General features: G+C 57.3%; 2 protein-coding genes across 4 annotated transcripts in view; one reads left to right on the top strand and one right to left on the bottom strand.

Annotated features, from left to right (window-relative positions):
- Positions 1-221: 221 nt before the first annotated feature.
- Positions 222-15812, bottom strand: part of RSPH14 (radial spoke head 14 homolog) — an 82462-nt gene continuing 66871 nt past the window's right edge. Inside the window, exons 5-7 of the mRNA XM_015149822.3 lie at positions 4641-4869; positions 2597-2733; positions 222-525 (exon numbers count right to left, since the gene is read on the bottom strand). Coding sequence (XP_015005308.2) covers positions 269-525; positions 2597-2733; positions 4641-4869 — 623 coding nt within the window. The 3' untranslated portion in view covers positions 222-268. The remainder of the gene's footprint in view (positions 526-2596; positions 2734-4640; positions 4870-15812) is intronic.
- The window catches only part of GNAZ (G protein subunit alpha z), a 54129-nt gene continuing 50557 nt past the window's right edge, over positions 12241-15812 (top strand). The window contains exons 1-2 of one of the 3 annotated variants that reach the window (XM_015149763.3): positions 12279-12320; positions 14559-14679. The gene's annotated coding sequence lies outside the window, so the exon portion shown is untranslated. 3 annotated transcript variants of the gene reach the window in all.

The following is a 15812-nucleotide window of genomic DNA, read 5'->3' as shown; positions in this document are numbered from 1 at the left end:
CTGCCCCCAGCCTTGTCCCTGGAGGGCTCAGCCCCACTCTCTACCTTCTGAGGGGGACTCTTGGCCCCAGGAGAGAGTACAACTCCAAGGTCACCTCCCACTCATCCCCCACACTGGGTTCAGCCTGTGCCACCCAGGACCTGGTGCTTCTGGGCCTGGCAAGAGACCGAGAGAAGATGTGACTGTGCTCCAGGAACAGAAAGTGCCATTCGGACCCAAGATAAAGAGATTGAGTGCATTTATTCACACACAGAGGTGGATGAGGGGCTCAGGGTTTGAACTCGATGACACTGACGGCAATCCGGGCTGCCCGCTGTAAGGCTTCAGCCACTTGAGGCTTTTCGTGAGACTCCACCTCCATGGCACGGAAAGTGGGCACGTGCACCTGCAGGACCTTGCGGCCCTCGGGGGCCTCTGCCAGCATGGTAAGGGCCTTGGTGGCGTTCAGGCGCGCTACGGTCATGGGGGAGTGCAGCAGCTCCAGGAGCGGGCTGATGGCTTGTGCCTCCAGGGCCGCATACTTCCCTGTAGGCCACCAACACAGGGCGTTCCTAACAGCCCAAGGGGCCCTCTTCTCACCCCCTCACCCTAGCCCTCTCCTGACCCTCCTCCTTGTGCAGTCTCAAGGGGTTTATGCCTGGTTTACGCCCCACCAACATGCCCTCACCCTCAGGGCTCTTGCGCCTTGGCTGAGTCCAGCCTGGGCCTGGCCCCTTCATCTCTTGCCTTTCCGGCCTCAACCGGCTAATCTCAGCCCAGGAGTTGTATCCTGCCCAGGAGTTCAAGAGCAGCCTGGGCAACATAATGAGATTCCATCTCTACAAAAATTTAAAAATTAGCCAGATGTGGTGACAGGTGCCTATAGTCCCAGCTACTCAGGAGACTGAGGTGGGAGGATCACTAGAGCCTGGGAGTTTGAGGCTGCAGTGATTGTGACATTGTACTCCAACCTGGGTGACACACTGAGACCCTGGCTCTTAAAAAAAGCAAACCCAGCCGGGCGCGGTGGCTCACGCCTGTAATCCCAACACTTTGCTGAGGCGGGCAGATCACGAGGTCAGGATATCGAGACCATCCTGGCTAACACGGTGAAACCCCGTCTCTACTAAAATTGCAAAAAAATTAGCCGGGTGTGGTGGTGGGCACCTGTAGTCCCAGCTACTGGGAGGCTGAGGCAGGAGAATGGCGTGAACCTGGGAGGCGGAGCTTACAGTGAGCTGAGACCGTGCCACTGCACTCTAGCCTGGGCGACAGAGCAAGACTCCGTTTAAAAAAAAAAAAAAAAAAAAAAAAGTAACTCAATAGTTCATTTATGTTGCCGATATTTCTTGAGCACCTACTCTGCACAAAACACACACGGTTCCCGGGAGATGCCCTCCTCAACCCTTCGCTGCCCCTTCCTGCTGTCCTTGCCGGCCCTACACTCCTGCAGTTCCCAGCAGACTCTCCCCTTTGCTGGTGGAACCTTTCAGCCTGGGCTCTGCCAACTCCCATTGTCCTTGGGGTTGATTCCAAGCCCTTCCCAGAGGAGGCTTGGCACCTGTGTGTGCCCCACCCATGCTGGGCTTCTCCTTCACATCCCTCATCACTGCCTCCCAGGGCCTGGCACGTGGCAGGGGCTTCAAGACCCTCAGCTGGAGTGCCAGCTTGGGAATAAGTGGCCTCATCTCCCTGGGTCCCAGCCTCTTGTGTGTCAAGCCCCGTGGCCCTCCAAGCACTCCTGCAGGAAGCCTGGACCGAGACGGACACTGGGCTGAGGCTGTCCCAAGATAAACACGCAGGGGGAGCCCCTGCCACCATGCAGTCAGCATCCTGACTATACCAGTAAAAGGAGGGGCTGTGGACTCCAAGAAGGACCCAACCTCTCCCATCTGCATACCTCAAGCAGCATTAGGGTCAGGTGTGGAGGGCCTGGGAGGACCTGTCTTTGGGAGGCTGATTGCAATTCCAAGCCCAGATGGCCCTCTGTGGAATTCAAAGGAAGCACAGGGCCCCAGGCTGGTGGGTGCGTAGGGGTCAGAGGGAAAGTCAAACGCTTTCAGGGGACCTGGGAGTGCCATGCCCCAGTCTGCCAGGTGTGGAAACAGCCCAGCGTTCTTCCATTCGCCCAGGGTTGGGTGACTTAGAGGGGAAGCCTGACTGGTTGGGAGTCCCAATTCTGAATTTGCCCCCTGCCCCAGTTTAAAAAAGTAATTATGATGAATAAACACCATAGAGTCCAGGGCTCCAGGATTTGCTTAGACCTCAGGATAACAGAATCATGGATGGTAAACTAATCAACTCCTGGATCACAGCTCACGAGGGGCCTGGGTGGGAGGTGGGAATTCCAGGCCCAGGGAACAGACTGGTGCGAAGACACAGAGGTCCTAATGTGAGTGACCGGTGAGAGGCCACTGTGCTGAGGAGAAGAGGGAGGGCTGAGCCTCAGACCCAACCTTGAAAGGACATCAGTGATAGACCAAGGGGAGGGTTTTTTTTTTTTTTTTTGCAAAGTGTGGGGTTTGGGGAACAACACCCAGCCCCTGAGCACAGAAAGCTCATCATGGCTGCTAGCCTGCTGGGGTCTCCCTCCCTGTGGCACCCCCGACCGCCTCACCTTCAGTGATCACTGTGGCGAACATCAGGGCCCCGGCGGCATTAGACTTCACATGCTCCACCGGGTCTTTCAGTAGATGCACCAGGATGGGGATGACGTCAAACTTACACACCTGTTTCTTGCCCTCTCGAGATATGCTGGGGCAGAGAGGGAACAGAGAGGGGCTCTGCTTGGAAGGGAGAAGAGGGGCAAGGCCCAGGAGCTCCAGGGAAACACAAAAGAAAGAATTGTGTTGGGACTACCCCAGGTAGTCCAAGGACTGGTCCCCATGATCCAGGACTGGTCAAGGCGGGGATGCTGGGCTGCAGCGGAGAATTGGTGTGAATGCGGCCCACTGTGAGTGAAGACCAGGGAGTGACAGGGCCTCATTCTGAGCCAGCACACAGAAAAGAAACAGGGCACATTCTCCGTGGCCCCAAAATGGGAAAGAGCAGGACCCAGGGGTGTCAACCACAGGGAGACCCGTTTTGACTTTGCCTAGGAGCCAGAGCTGCCAGTGATGGGTCAAGCTGCCCCCAACAGCAGTGGCTGCCAGGCACTGGGCAACTGCAGCTAAGGACTCAGACCAGGTGACCTTTAGGCCACTTACTCTGGCACTGAATGAAGTTGTGGAAATGAGGATGATGACTCCCTAAAAGTTTCCTGTGAGAGGGTCAATTCTGTCCCCTAAAAAGCAAGGGTTCCCTGGGCCAGGAAACACTGTTCACAAGCCCCACAGGAATGTCACAGTGCAAAGACCCCTGTGTCACTTAATCAACCTTTCCCAAACGTAGCCACCAAAGAACCCTCATTTTTGTAGAGCTCTTAATGACCTCAAAGACACAGGTGTTCCCTGGGAAACAGACGGAGAAATGGGGTTGGCCAGCCACTAGCTGTGACCTTGGGAGCCTGTGGAGCTTTCAGGACAGTGGGACTCAACCCCGAGGCCCGTGATCAAAGATGCAGAGTCCTGGGCCCCACATGCAGGGATTCCCCGATTCGTTCACACAGCGAGACACTGAGACAAAAGCTGGGTTTCTCCAGCTCAGCGTTCTTTAGGGCCAGATAATTCTCAACTGGGGGCCAAAGCTCCACCGCTGCAAACCCTGGGTTTAGGGCAGGAAACAGAGGAAAGCCCTGTCCTCAGGAGCTCCCCTCGGGGATGACACACAAAGTAACGGCAAGGATGGTGTTCACAGTGGACATGGGAGGACGGGGGACAGCGGGGAGGTTACAGTTTCAGAGAGAGAGCTCTCTCCTGGCAAGCCACTCTCGTGGTCACACAGAAAGGGGACCTCTGAGCAGACCTAAGAATGACGGGGCTGGGACAGGGTCCAGGAATCTGCTTTTTCACAAACCTCCCGGGGGCCTGGGTCAGGAGCCCCACTTGCAGAAATACTGGCCTGGGCCTCTAGTGAGACTCTCAGAAGAGAAGCCAGGACTCAGGGAAGGCAAGAGGGCCTCCACTAAAGAGACGTAGCCACAGCTAAGGCAGGGACTCTGGGGGTCGGTGACCAGCCCATCCTTGTGAAGAGGGGCCCAATGTGAGAACACACCCCGCACCCTGCCCCCTGCAACTTTGAGGCTTTGTGCTCCCTCAGTTTCCAGGCCAGGATGTAGACTGTGATCCTGTGTGGCCTGGGGTGAGAGACAAGACACTGCCTCCATTTCTCACCTGTGAAGGCAGACATTGCCTCCCTGGAGGGTTTTCTAAATGTGAGGTTTGTAGACAACGCCTGGCACACAGGAGGCACTCAGTGACAGCTGGGTGTCATGATCATCACCAGTGCATCTCCTGTGCTGGCCTTCCTCATGGGGAGGGGGTGCCAGTCGTCTGGCTTTGTCCAGCCTGAGGGGTTTTCTGGGATACAGGACACTCCCAGGCCAAAGGGATGGTGGTCACCCTAGGGGAGAAGGTCATCCTCCGTCCCAGCTTCCTCCTGCCCCTAGGCACAAGCAGGCAAGGGGAAGCAGGCCCAGGGTGGCCGCCCTTGAGCTCTGGACCAGCCCAGCTCGGGTGCCTTCTCCCAGCCTTGGCAGAAACCCAGCCTAGGCCAGGACTCACCTGACATTAAGGAGCGCATGAGCGGCCTTGCTGCGGATGTTCTCGTTGACACTGAGGAGCTTCTGCTTCAGGACAAGCACCACGTTGCTGCCCAGGGCCTCAGTGGCATCCTCCCGCAGGCAGAGGACCAGTGTGTCCAGGATGAGCTCCTGGAACTCCTCCTCCCGCTCCACCTGCAGCTTCCACACCAGCGGGGAAATCAGACCCTTGCTGATGATCTCTTGGGCCCCTACAAGGCAGGAAAGGGCGCTGAGGGCGGGCCGGCCACCCACCCACCCATGCCAGTTGGCCTGCAGGGCTCAAGGAGGGTCTTGCAGAGCCAGTGGGTGGGTTTGACAAGAGGACTTGCAAGTGCCACCCCCCCCACACACGTCCTCCCTGGCCAGGGGCCTGAGCGGCCAGCAGGCGGCTGCAGCGACAGCCATGTCAGGCTGAGGGCAGAGGCTCAGAGGACCCGGGAAGGACCAGCCTTTGGTCACCAGTGTCTCAGGGGGCATCCACCATAGCAGGCGCACGTCAGCCGGAGAGGCAGTAGCCACCCCTCAGAGAGCCTACAGCTCACTCCTGTGGGGCCCAGGCACACTAGGAGACCTCCACTCTTCCCTCCCCCTGCCCCAGAGTCGGGGAGCCAGTCAAGCCCCCACTTCCCATTCACCAAAATATTTCAAAGCTGCTGGAGACCCCACACTGGTCTGACCAGTCCTTGAGAAGAGCTTGGGTTTGACTCTGAGACAGAAGACCTAGAGTACAGGCCAGTGTCTTGCACACCAAAAAGAGCTGTGCCCCAACTAAAGGTGATGGGAAGCCATGGGCTCTGGTCTTCAAGGGACCTCGGACTCTGTGGGAAGGGGGGCTCCACATGGCACCGCTGGGGTGCAGCTAATGGGAGAAGCACAATGAGGCAAGACTCCCCCATAAACAGGCCCCACCTGGCTCCTCCCAGCTCCCTTCCCTCCTAAGGAATGTCAGCAAGTGGCTGCCTAGAGAACCCAGAACTTGGGCACGAGTGGCATCCTGAGGAGCCCAGGACGGTGGGCAGAACAGCCCTCCTGAGTCACTGAGATGAGATGCACAGGGAATGTGCAGAGTGCCCTTCCCTATGGCATGCGGCTGCCCTCACCATTGCCCTGCAGCCCACTGCCCACTGCCCACTGCAAAGCCATCTACAGCCCCCAGGGAGGTGGCCACCAGCAGACACCTCTTTCTTCCGCCCTCCCCAGCTAAACTGTCTAATTTACTCTAGAGAGAGAAAGAAACAGGTTGATTAGCCTAAAGGCCTCCAAGTGCCAATTAGTACCAGGGATTTTCTCTTTGAAGACATCACCCCAGCCTTCTTCCCCTGCTCCCTGAGGATATCAAACTGCAGGTGCCCAGGATGATGGGGTAGAGAGGTGGAGCAGGGTGCCGAGTGACTCATACTGTCCCCCCATGTCTCATAATGTCCAGGGGCTCCCCGTGCCCCATCCTCCAGGTCCCCTGGGGTGGTGTCGGGTGGCTCCCAGTGCCCCTGGCTACCATCTCACTGGGGTATAAGATGGAGCAGCTAGCTCTGCCGTTTGTTCTCAGGGCTCTGACCACCCAGGAAAAGTGGGTTCCTGTTGCTTCTAGTGTGTTGGGCTTTTTTATTTTTTATTTATTTATTTTAATTTATTTTTTATTATTATTATACTTTAAGTTCTAGGGTACATGTGCATAACGTGCAGGTTTGTTACATATGTATGCTTGTGCCATGTTGCTGTGCTGCACCCATCAACTCGTCAGCACCCATCAACTCATCATTTACATCAGGTATAACTCCCAATGCAATCCCTCCCCCCTCCCCCCACCATGATAGGCCCCAGTGTGTGATGTTCCCCTTCCCGAGTCCAAGTGATCTCATTGTTCAGTTCCCACCTATGAGTGAGAACATGCGGTGTTTGGTTTTCTGTTCTTGTGATAGTTTGCTAAGAATGATGGTTTCCAGCTGCATCCATGTCCCTACAAAGGACACAAACTCATCCTTTTTTATAGCTGCATAGTATTCCATGGTGTATATGTGCCACATTTTCTTAATCCAGTCTGTCACTGATGGACATTTGGGTTGATTCCAAGTCTTTGCTATTGTGAATAGTGCCGCAATAATGGACTTTTTAATTTAATGTGCACAGATTTCAAAAAAAAAAAAAAAAAAAAGGCCTAGGTCTCATTCTAAACACATCGCTTCCAAGCTGTCTGACCTTGGATGAGTTACTCAACCTCTCTGAGCCTAGTTTCCTTATCACTGAAATGGGCCTACCTGGCAGGGGATTGTGGATGAAAATGTGTTCCACGTGCTGTGGATTTCTTCATCCATATAAGGGTCTGTCCCTGTGTGCCCAGAACATCTGGGCCTAGGGTGGCAAGAGTCTCCTGAATTCCACCAACACGGAGCCCCAGTTACAAGCAAGGGCCTGCTGGGGGCTGAGGGGTAGGATACAAGACAAATGCTGCACAGCCCAAGCCCTGCAGAGCCCGTTGGTGCAGAGCCCCTGCCACCCCTCCTGGAGGCCTGATCCTCTCTCCCGCGCAGCTCCCTGCTTTGCCCAGACCACACACCTGGCCTCCTGCTCCCGCTCTGCTTCCCCTCAGGTTCTGCCCACAGTCTCCCTACCCACTCCTGGCTATAGATCCAACTCAGCGGTGACCTGGACGGCCCTCTTCCAGCTCACGGCAGGGAGGTGACAATTTGACCTTCTATTAATTTTGCTGGCAGATGGAAGGACAAGGTTCTGGGATGGGGACACCTGACTAAAGACCTGGGGGTAAGGAAGTTGTTAATTTTCAAATCACGGCTAGATTGTAGCCTCATTTGCACCTATCTGAGCTTCCCAGGAAATCCCTGGGACAGGTGTCATTGCTGGAGCTGCTGCATGAGTCAGGATGGGCACAAGTTGGGGGAGGGATACAGAGAGAGTTGAGGTCAGAAAAGTCAACATTCAGGGTGTTCACCTCCATTGCCCACCTCTCCTTGGTGAGGAAACTGAGGCCCAGAGAGGCAACTTGAATACCCAAGGTCACACAGCAGATGGTGGCAAAGCCAGGCAGGGCCCTCAGCTCCTTGGGTTTTGTTTCTCAGGCATTTGTCTTGTACTTCTGCTCCTAGAAATGCTTAGCACAGGGACCGGGGTTCATTTTGAGACAGAGGGAGAAGATTAAAAATAAAACGCGTGCCGGGTGTGCCTTTCTGCTCGTTCACTTTGCTTCTTTTCAGCTAAAAGAAGAGTCTCGGGCCTGGCTATTTATAACTAACCCAGATCTGCGATGGTTTGCTCAAGTGGGGGTGGGGCACACAGACCCCAGGGAAACAGTCCGGGAAACCCACCCAACTGGGCGGTAGCCTGAGAGTCTGCTGGGGGTGGGGGGTGGTTGCAGAGGAGGTAGGACAGGTGGGGCCCAGAGAACCAGCCAGATGGGGTGGCACCAGAGCATGCCAGGCTCTGGGCCATCCATGGTTTAGAAACAAGCAACACATGCCCACCCCACCCCCGGGAAGCGGGAAAACTAGTGGAAGAGTCAGCTGGGGACAGGTCATTACAGAACAGGTTGACATGTGTGTAGACCAGGAATTCCAGGGTCCTAGGGGCTCTGGAGGTGCACAAAGGGAGGCCCCGGGGAAGCTGGTTCTCATGGAGATGAAGGAGAGTCCAGAACAGCAGGAGAACAAAGGTGTGTTTGTGGGGAGTGCCCGATCTGGCCTGGCTGATATGTAGGGGCTAGGATGGGTTCAGTGGTTGATGAGCCAAAGAGATCCATTGGGATAGAGGGGTCACGGATGTCCATGGTGTGCAGCCCCAGTGGTGGAGGTTGGGTCATTTTCTTTATCTTATTTTTTTTTATGAGACAGAGTCTCGTTCTGTTACCTAGGCTGGAGTGCAGTGACATGATTTCCACTCACTGCAAGCTCCGCCTCCCGGGTTCACGCCATTCTCCTTCCTCAGCCTCCCGAACAGCTGGGACTACCGGTGCCCACCACCACACCTGGCTAATTTTTTGCATTTTTAGTACAGATGGCGTTTCACTGCATTAGCCAGGATGGTCTCAATCTCCTGACCTCCTGATCCGTGAAGGTGGGTCATTTTCTTTGTGGAGGGGGCAGGGGGTGCGGGTGCTGACACCATTTTCAGGGGCCACTCCTTAGCCAGCTATGCCTGCTGGGTTGGGGAGGTGGAGTGGCCTCAGTCACCACCAGGACAGAGCACCAGCACCCAGGTTCTGGTCACAGCCACACCCTTTCCTGCCAGGGGACTGCACATCCACACATGGCATCTGGGGCCCACCTTGCCACAGGTGACCCACCTGTCCAGCTTTAGCCTTGCGTGGCCCTGTGCCCTGAACTCGCGGCCCACTGAGCCTGTCTTTGCTCCAAGGGGTGCTTCTCTGTCCTCAGCTTTCTTGGCTTCCCAGTAGCCGGGAGCATGGTTAACAGCTTCTTCCTTCACCACACGCTCTCTTCCCGTGCCTCTGGTACTCTCCATTCTCTGGTTCCTGACCACCTCTCCAACTGCTCCTCCATCTTTTTGGTAAGCACCATCTCTTCCTCCAGTGGTCCCCACCTTCCCCCCTTCTCTCACCTCCCTGGGTCCTGATAATACCCCGCTACTGTCTCCCAACATGCTCTGCCATCTCACAGCCACAGCAGACCCTGCACTGTACTCGGCCTCACAGACTGACTTCTGTGCTCACTCCCACTTCCTCTGGACTGACTGATGTTTTCATTATTTTACTATGTCCAGTAGGACAACTCACATTGTCTGTGGGACCATGCCTACTGTAAATAGGGAACAAAAACTCGTCCTCCTCCTTCTCAAATTCAAAAGACTATCGTTAAAACTCTCTAGTGGTTCTTAGGCCAACGTCCCGACCCTACTGTCCCGAGCTGGCATCTGTGCATGGGCAATGGCCCTGGCCACATTGGTCTTCTCTGGGTTCTTCCTGGCCTCATGCTCCTTCATGTCCTGCACCCTCCCCGCCTTGGAACTCACTTCCCTCCCACCCTACGTCACTGGCCACCTCCACGCCTGCTATGGCCTCATTCTAAGCATCTCTTTCTTTGGGAAGCTGGCCCAATGCCCAATGCTCCCCCACTCCACGTGCCCCCAGAGCCCCAGTGGGTCTCCTCAGATAACCTTACATGATTGTAAGGCCCAATCGTTGTTTGCTTTCTGCCCCTGCCCTACAGTCAGAGGATTTGCCAGTAAAGGGCCGGTCTGAATCCTAGAACTGTGCCTACAACTATACCCTGGTGGAAGAGGCTATCTGTAAGTGACTGCTGCATGAATACAATATTGGTTTGATGCCAGGTGAGATGCCCCTCTCTTAATTTGAGGTGGTCATCAGCGTCAAGTCAGGGAGGTGTCAGCCAGCCCCAGTGGACCCCTCTGCAAGCTAGCCTCTGCTCTACACCTGGACCACTGGAAAGGGCCGTCCCTCTGTTGCACGTGGGCTTACCCCTGCAAACAACTCAACTCTGAACCCCTCAACTCTGCAGTGGAAACAGACTCTGGCTATCCCAAGACATGCTAAAATGCATTTCCTATATACATTAACCCTCAGAATCACCCTCTGACCACAGTCTGTTACATTCCCCGTCCACAGAAGAGGAAACAAAGGCTCAGCCAGGTAGCACAGCTGCTGGTCTCTGTGTGGTCCTCCTGGTGAGAGGTCCAACCTGACACAGTCTGGTAGTGTGGAGGGCAAGCACAAAGTATAGCCCCTCAGGCCGGGCGCGGTGGCTCAAGCCTGTAATCCCTGCACTTTGGGAGGCCAAGACGGGCGGATCACAAGGTCAGGAGATCGAGACCATCCTGGCTAACATGGTGAAACCCCGTATCTACTAAAAAATACAAAAAACTAGCTGGGCAAGGTGGCGGGCGCCTGTAGTCCCGGCTACTCGGGAGGCTGAGGTAGAAGAATGGTGTAAACCCGGGAGGCGGAGCTTGCAGTGAGCTGAGATCTGGCCACTGCACTCCAGCCTGGGTGACTGAGCGAGACTCCGTCTCAAAAAAACAAAAAAACAAAAAAACAAAGTGTAGCCCCTCAGCCACTGGCTGAATTCCCTTGGTCCTCACTGGACACCTCCAGTGAGCAATAGGTTCGCCTCCATGATGCCCATAACAAATATACGTCCTGTTCCTGACAGTTTAGGCAGCACCCTCAAAGGTGGCCCACGACCCTGCAGCTACGTAACGCAATGGTCTCCATCTCACAGCAGAGGAAACATTCCCAGGGAGGTTACGGGATGATGCTGAGATGCCATAGTGTCCGGCTGGCAAAGCCAGGCACAGTAGCCCCTGCCTCCCCACCACAGAGCTACGATGGAGAGACCACTCTATTGACCTCTGCCATGGTCAGGTCCAGGGCTGCTGCTCAAAGAATGGCACGATCCACATAATTTGACCACAAAGGTGTAAGGTGATAAGGAAGGTGTTAGCTGGGAAGGCATCTGCACTTTGCCAGGGATGCTCTAGGATACACAAAGCTTCAGGTTACAAAGATGGAGAAGACAGAGAGCAGCATTCACGTCTTGGCCCTCTGGCTTGAGAGTCTTTTAAGCATGGAAGTGAGGGGGCTCCTGGCCCTGAGGTCCACAGACAGGCTTTGAAATTGAAAGCAGAATTTTGCAGCCTGGGTTCAGCTGCATTCTGCTGAGGGTCTGATGCTTTCCACGAGCTTCCCAACAGCGCCAATGGCCTTAACTGAACTGGCTCCCTCACTTTTTTCTGGGCTGGGGGCCAGCTCCTTGGTCCTTCTCCCTTCCTTCCCTCCCAAGGCCACCTTTCCGTGTGCCAGGATTGCCAGGGACGCCAAAGAGCCCCTACACACTGGAGCAGCAGAGATGACTAATGCCCCCTCCCATCGCGGCACAAACCTCACCGTTGTAAATCGTTAGGGTTTGCATAGGCCTTTCACACGTTCTGAAGGATTGGTGAGACAATCCAGGAAAGCAGGTGCCACTAGCCCCACTTTGCAAACAGAAAGGCTGGAAGAGGTCAGTCGGTTGCCCAAGGACGCAGAGCTCACAAGAGGCCGAGCTGGGTTTGAACCCGAGTGGAGAGAAGGTGAGCCGGGACGACTGGCTGCAGTTAAGAGGGCCAGGGCCATGACTGGGCTCAGGCTCGTTTTCCCGGGCTGCCAGAAGTAGCCCCTCGGGCTCGGCTACCAGGCCTCAGCGCAGCGGAGTCACTGGGACGCCGGCGCGGGGAGCGCGTGCGGGACCGCGGCGCGCGCGGAGTCGCGACCCCGCCCCTGTCCGTCCCCATTGGACTGTTGGCCCGTCCGTCAGCTGCTTGTGCCCAATGGACAGAGGGTCGGAGCTCGTGGCGGGGCGGAGGTGCCCGGCGCGTGGTGCCCGGCGGGCGCGCGGCACCCCCCGCCCGCGGTTGGCCTGGCAACGGGCTGCGCTCGCGGCTCCGCCCCCTGCCGGCGGCGGCTCGGCGCGGGGCGGGCGGACCAGCGGGCGGGCGGCGGGCGGCGCGGGAGGGCGGGCGGAGGGAGCCAGGCCGGCCGGAGCGTGTGCGCCGCCCGCGGTCCGGTCACGTCCCCGCGTGGGCGCCGCCGCCCGCGTCGTACGGAACGAGGGCGCCGCGGCCCCGCGCTCGCCGCCCCGCCCCGCCCCGCCCTGCCAGGAGCAGCTCAGCAGATGCTCTGTGCCGCGGCCCGGAGGTGAGTGAGCCGACCCGCGGCCGGGCGCGCGCCGCTGAGCCTCGGGGGTCGGGAGCATGACCGGGGCGTCCACCTTGCCCTCACTTGGTACTCCTCCCGGGCCTTTGTGCCCCGAATCCGCCAGGACGCAGCGTCAGGGATGCCCGTCAGGGGTGGGGGACACCAAGGGCGGGGACGTCTGCGAGGTGGGCAGGGGGCGGCCTCTGGTCGGGCAGGTGCCGGGGGAGGGAGGCGCCGCCAAGCCCATGACCCCGCGGGAGGGGGCGGCTGCGGACCCGGGACGATGGACAGAGGGCGCCGGGGATGCCGCGCGGGGCTGCCGGGCGCCCCCGAGCAGCGGCTGGTGCGGAGCCTGGGCGGGCAAGGCGAGCTGCGGGAGCGGCGCTGAGGCGGGTCTCCCTAGAGGGGGATCAGGGAGGGGCGGCCGGAGCTGATGCAGGGCCTTTCCCGAAACCAAGGAAAGGGCCCCAGAGGCCTGGGCCCGAGGACCTGGGCCCGGAGACGGACGGCTAGTAGTTCTCGGTCACTCACTGCTCTTGAAGCGAGCAGGTTCCTCACAGGCATTTAGAGCAAGAGATGAGTATCGACCTGCTGCGATTGTAATACGTTCCCGGCTCAATATTTTTTGCCTTAAAAGGCGGTGGGGGTGTTTGGGGGAGGGGAGTGAGGGCCTCAGGGCAGGCGCTCCGTATCCTGCGGGCGATCCGAGGGGGCTCTGCCTTTAGGGCGGTGCTGAGCCTTTCTGGGTGATGATGGCAGGATTCGGCCTAGGCCGAGAATTGGGGCTCCTGTTACTGAGACAAGAGGACGATGCCAAGCAAGACCAGTGTTCCACGGAGTCCGTGTTGAGGTGGAGGGACCCGCCTGGTAGAGAGGTCTGTCTTGCTTGGGGAGACAGCTCAGCCCCTGACCGGCTCCTTTCTGCCCAAGTGATTTCCCTGCCCTGGGGATTGAGCTCTCTGGAGAAGGCTCCTTGGCCAAATTCAATTAAGCAAATATTTACTGAGTGCTCACTCCCCGAGGGCCTGGTGCTGGGGTGCACCGGGTGGGAGTGGACTGGGCCTCCCCTCCCAGAACTGATTCTCCACCCCATAGGGGAAAACGTCTCTACTCGGCCAACCCAGCCTGAGTGCAGGTGCAGGGGCCTTGGTAGGGACCTTAGAGTGGTGCCCTGCGCTGGGGGGTCAGGTGAGCCCGTGGACAACATGACATTTGAACTGGAGCTTGAAGGACATGGGCACAGCTAAGCTGGGCATTGTGGGCAGAGAGGAGAGAATGGACCAAGGCACTTGGGCGGTTAGGTCTAATGGGAGCACCGGCAAGCCTGGGGAGGAGTGGGAGGTATGGCGGGAAAGGCGGGTGGGGGCTGCACGGAGCTGAGGGAGCTTGGAAGTGGAATGACCTCGCTGCTGGTTAGCTGTGGCTGTGGTGGAAACCACAGCTTCCTCATCTGTAAAAGCGAAGCAGTTCCATGACCCCATGAGCTGGGGTGGGCCTGGAGAAGGGCTAGCTTAAAAGACTGGGGAAGGCTCCTTGCAGTCTGAGTCTGTGCTTCCAGGCACTTCTCCCTTGGGCACAGCCAGGGCACCGGGTAACCACCCAGGCAACCCCCTTGTTAGGATTGAGTTGCCTGTTTTGGGGATGATGCTTAGCTGGTGACTCTGTGCCTCTGGGATGTGGATGTTTGAGAGCAGTAATCGTGGCAGCCTGGGAGCATCCATCTAGGGGGTGCAGTGGGGGTGTGGATGGCCTGGCGGTGCTTGGATAAAATATGCGCCTTAAGCAAGCCTCATTCTCTAGGAATGAGAAGATGCTGGCATCTGGTTTAAAAGTCTTCCTGTGTGTTCCTCTAACAGACGTTGATTTTCTGAGACAGGAGGTGAATAAGGCATAATTTCTCCCCCTCGGAAGCTGGTGTCACTTTCTGCCCTAGGTCAGCCCCCTCATTTCTGGGGATGTTTTGCTCTCCCTCTGAAGGAACTGTTTGTTACTCATCTTTGTGGTGTTCCTGCCCTCCCCACCCAACACACACTTGGCTTTGGCCAAGGCCCAGGTTGATGCAGCGAGAACAGGGCCTGCCCTCGTGGGGTGTGCAGTCTGTGCTGAGCAGGGTGAGCTGCTGCGCTCTGTGCCTGTCGCCTGGACAGTTGCAGGGACCTGGCATGCAACTGTGGGTTTGGGACACCAGGAATGGATTCTTCCCTCTGTCCCCAGCCTCTCAGGCCTTTTGTTTTCTAGTCTCAGGAGGAACCTCAGAGACCTGGAGGCCCCACCAGAGTGGCTGGAACCCGATGCAGGAGTGTGGGTGGGGCTCAGTCTGGACCTCAGGAGCTTCTAGAACAATTCCAGGAATTTGCAGGTAACTGGATGGACTTGACAGGGCTGCCCAGGGCCCCCGCAGAGAGGCCAGTAGGACAGGAATGCTGAATATAGCAATTTAGGAATGCTGAATTTAGTCATCTTGTGTGTGAACACATGTGTGCAGCTTCCTCCTCTGGAGGCAGGGAAGGCAGCCCTGTGCTGTCTGTCCCACGCTAGCCTCAGAAGACTTAATTGTGTGGCGGCAAAGGCACTCTCACTGCTGCTGACCATGGCAGATGCACGGGCGCACTGGAGGAGGCAGGTCAGCACTCTGCTCTCCCGAACCCTCCAGGAAGGAAACCTGGGGTAGCCAAGCCTCTGGGTGCCTGTGAGCACTGTGCTTGGCTGGAAGGAGCACAAAGCGAAATGGACAGAGGCGTCAGTGAGATGCCAAGAGTCAGCCCCAGGCAGAATCCCAGAGCAGAGGCTATGCTGTGGCCTGGGCAGAATGAAGAGGGACATGGGAACACCGAGACTCTTGTGGCCCCGGGGTGGTGAGGTGAGAATTCCAGTCTAGGTGGCAGAAGACCTGGGGTCAGGCCCTGGCCCCGCCATCCTAAGTTTAGCACCTTTTTCTCTGAGCCTTGTTGTCCTCATCCATACCTAAAGCCACGAGTGCCCCGCCCTGTCCCCATACCAGCCCCTGCCATGCATTTTGGCCCTTTCGTGCGAACACTGCCGGGGAGGCGCTTCACAGGAGTGAACCAATGGGCACCGCTTGGCAGATCCTGGAGCATGTAGGAGGAGACATCAGCCCTCTAGACTGAGCCCAAGGAGCAGAACCTCACGCGATTCATCCATTCATTTGTTCAGCTAACATTTACCAGTGCCTGCTGCATGCCAGGCACTGTGCCAGGTGCAGGGGTACAGCAGGGACAGAGCATCCACTCACAGTGCTCACACCAGAAGGGCAGGGGTTGACAGTAACACGTGTAACTAAGTGCTGCACTGTGGCGAACACTAAAGCAGAAGGTGGGGGACACGGGACGGGGGTGGGGGGCTGACACAGTACCATGAAGAAGTGCTGGGTGAGTGGTGTGGCTGAGCAGGGGAGAGACAGCAGGTGCAAAGGCACTGAACAGACACTCCCTGGCCCCTGGAGGCCCCACCAGAGTGGCTGGAACCCAGTGC

This window comes from Macaca mulatta, chromosome 10 (genome assembly GCF_049350105.2).
Source record: "Macaca mulatta isolate MMU2019108-1 chromosome 10, T2T-MMU8v2.0, whole genome shotgun sequence".
Classification (NCBI taxonomy): domain Eukaryota; kingdom Metazoa; phylum Chordata; class Mammalia; order Primates; family Cercopithecidae; genus Macaca; species Macaca mulatta.
The sequence above is the reverse complement of the archived record's forward strand: the minus strand, read 5'-3'. Positions and strand labels throughout refer to the sequence as shown.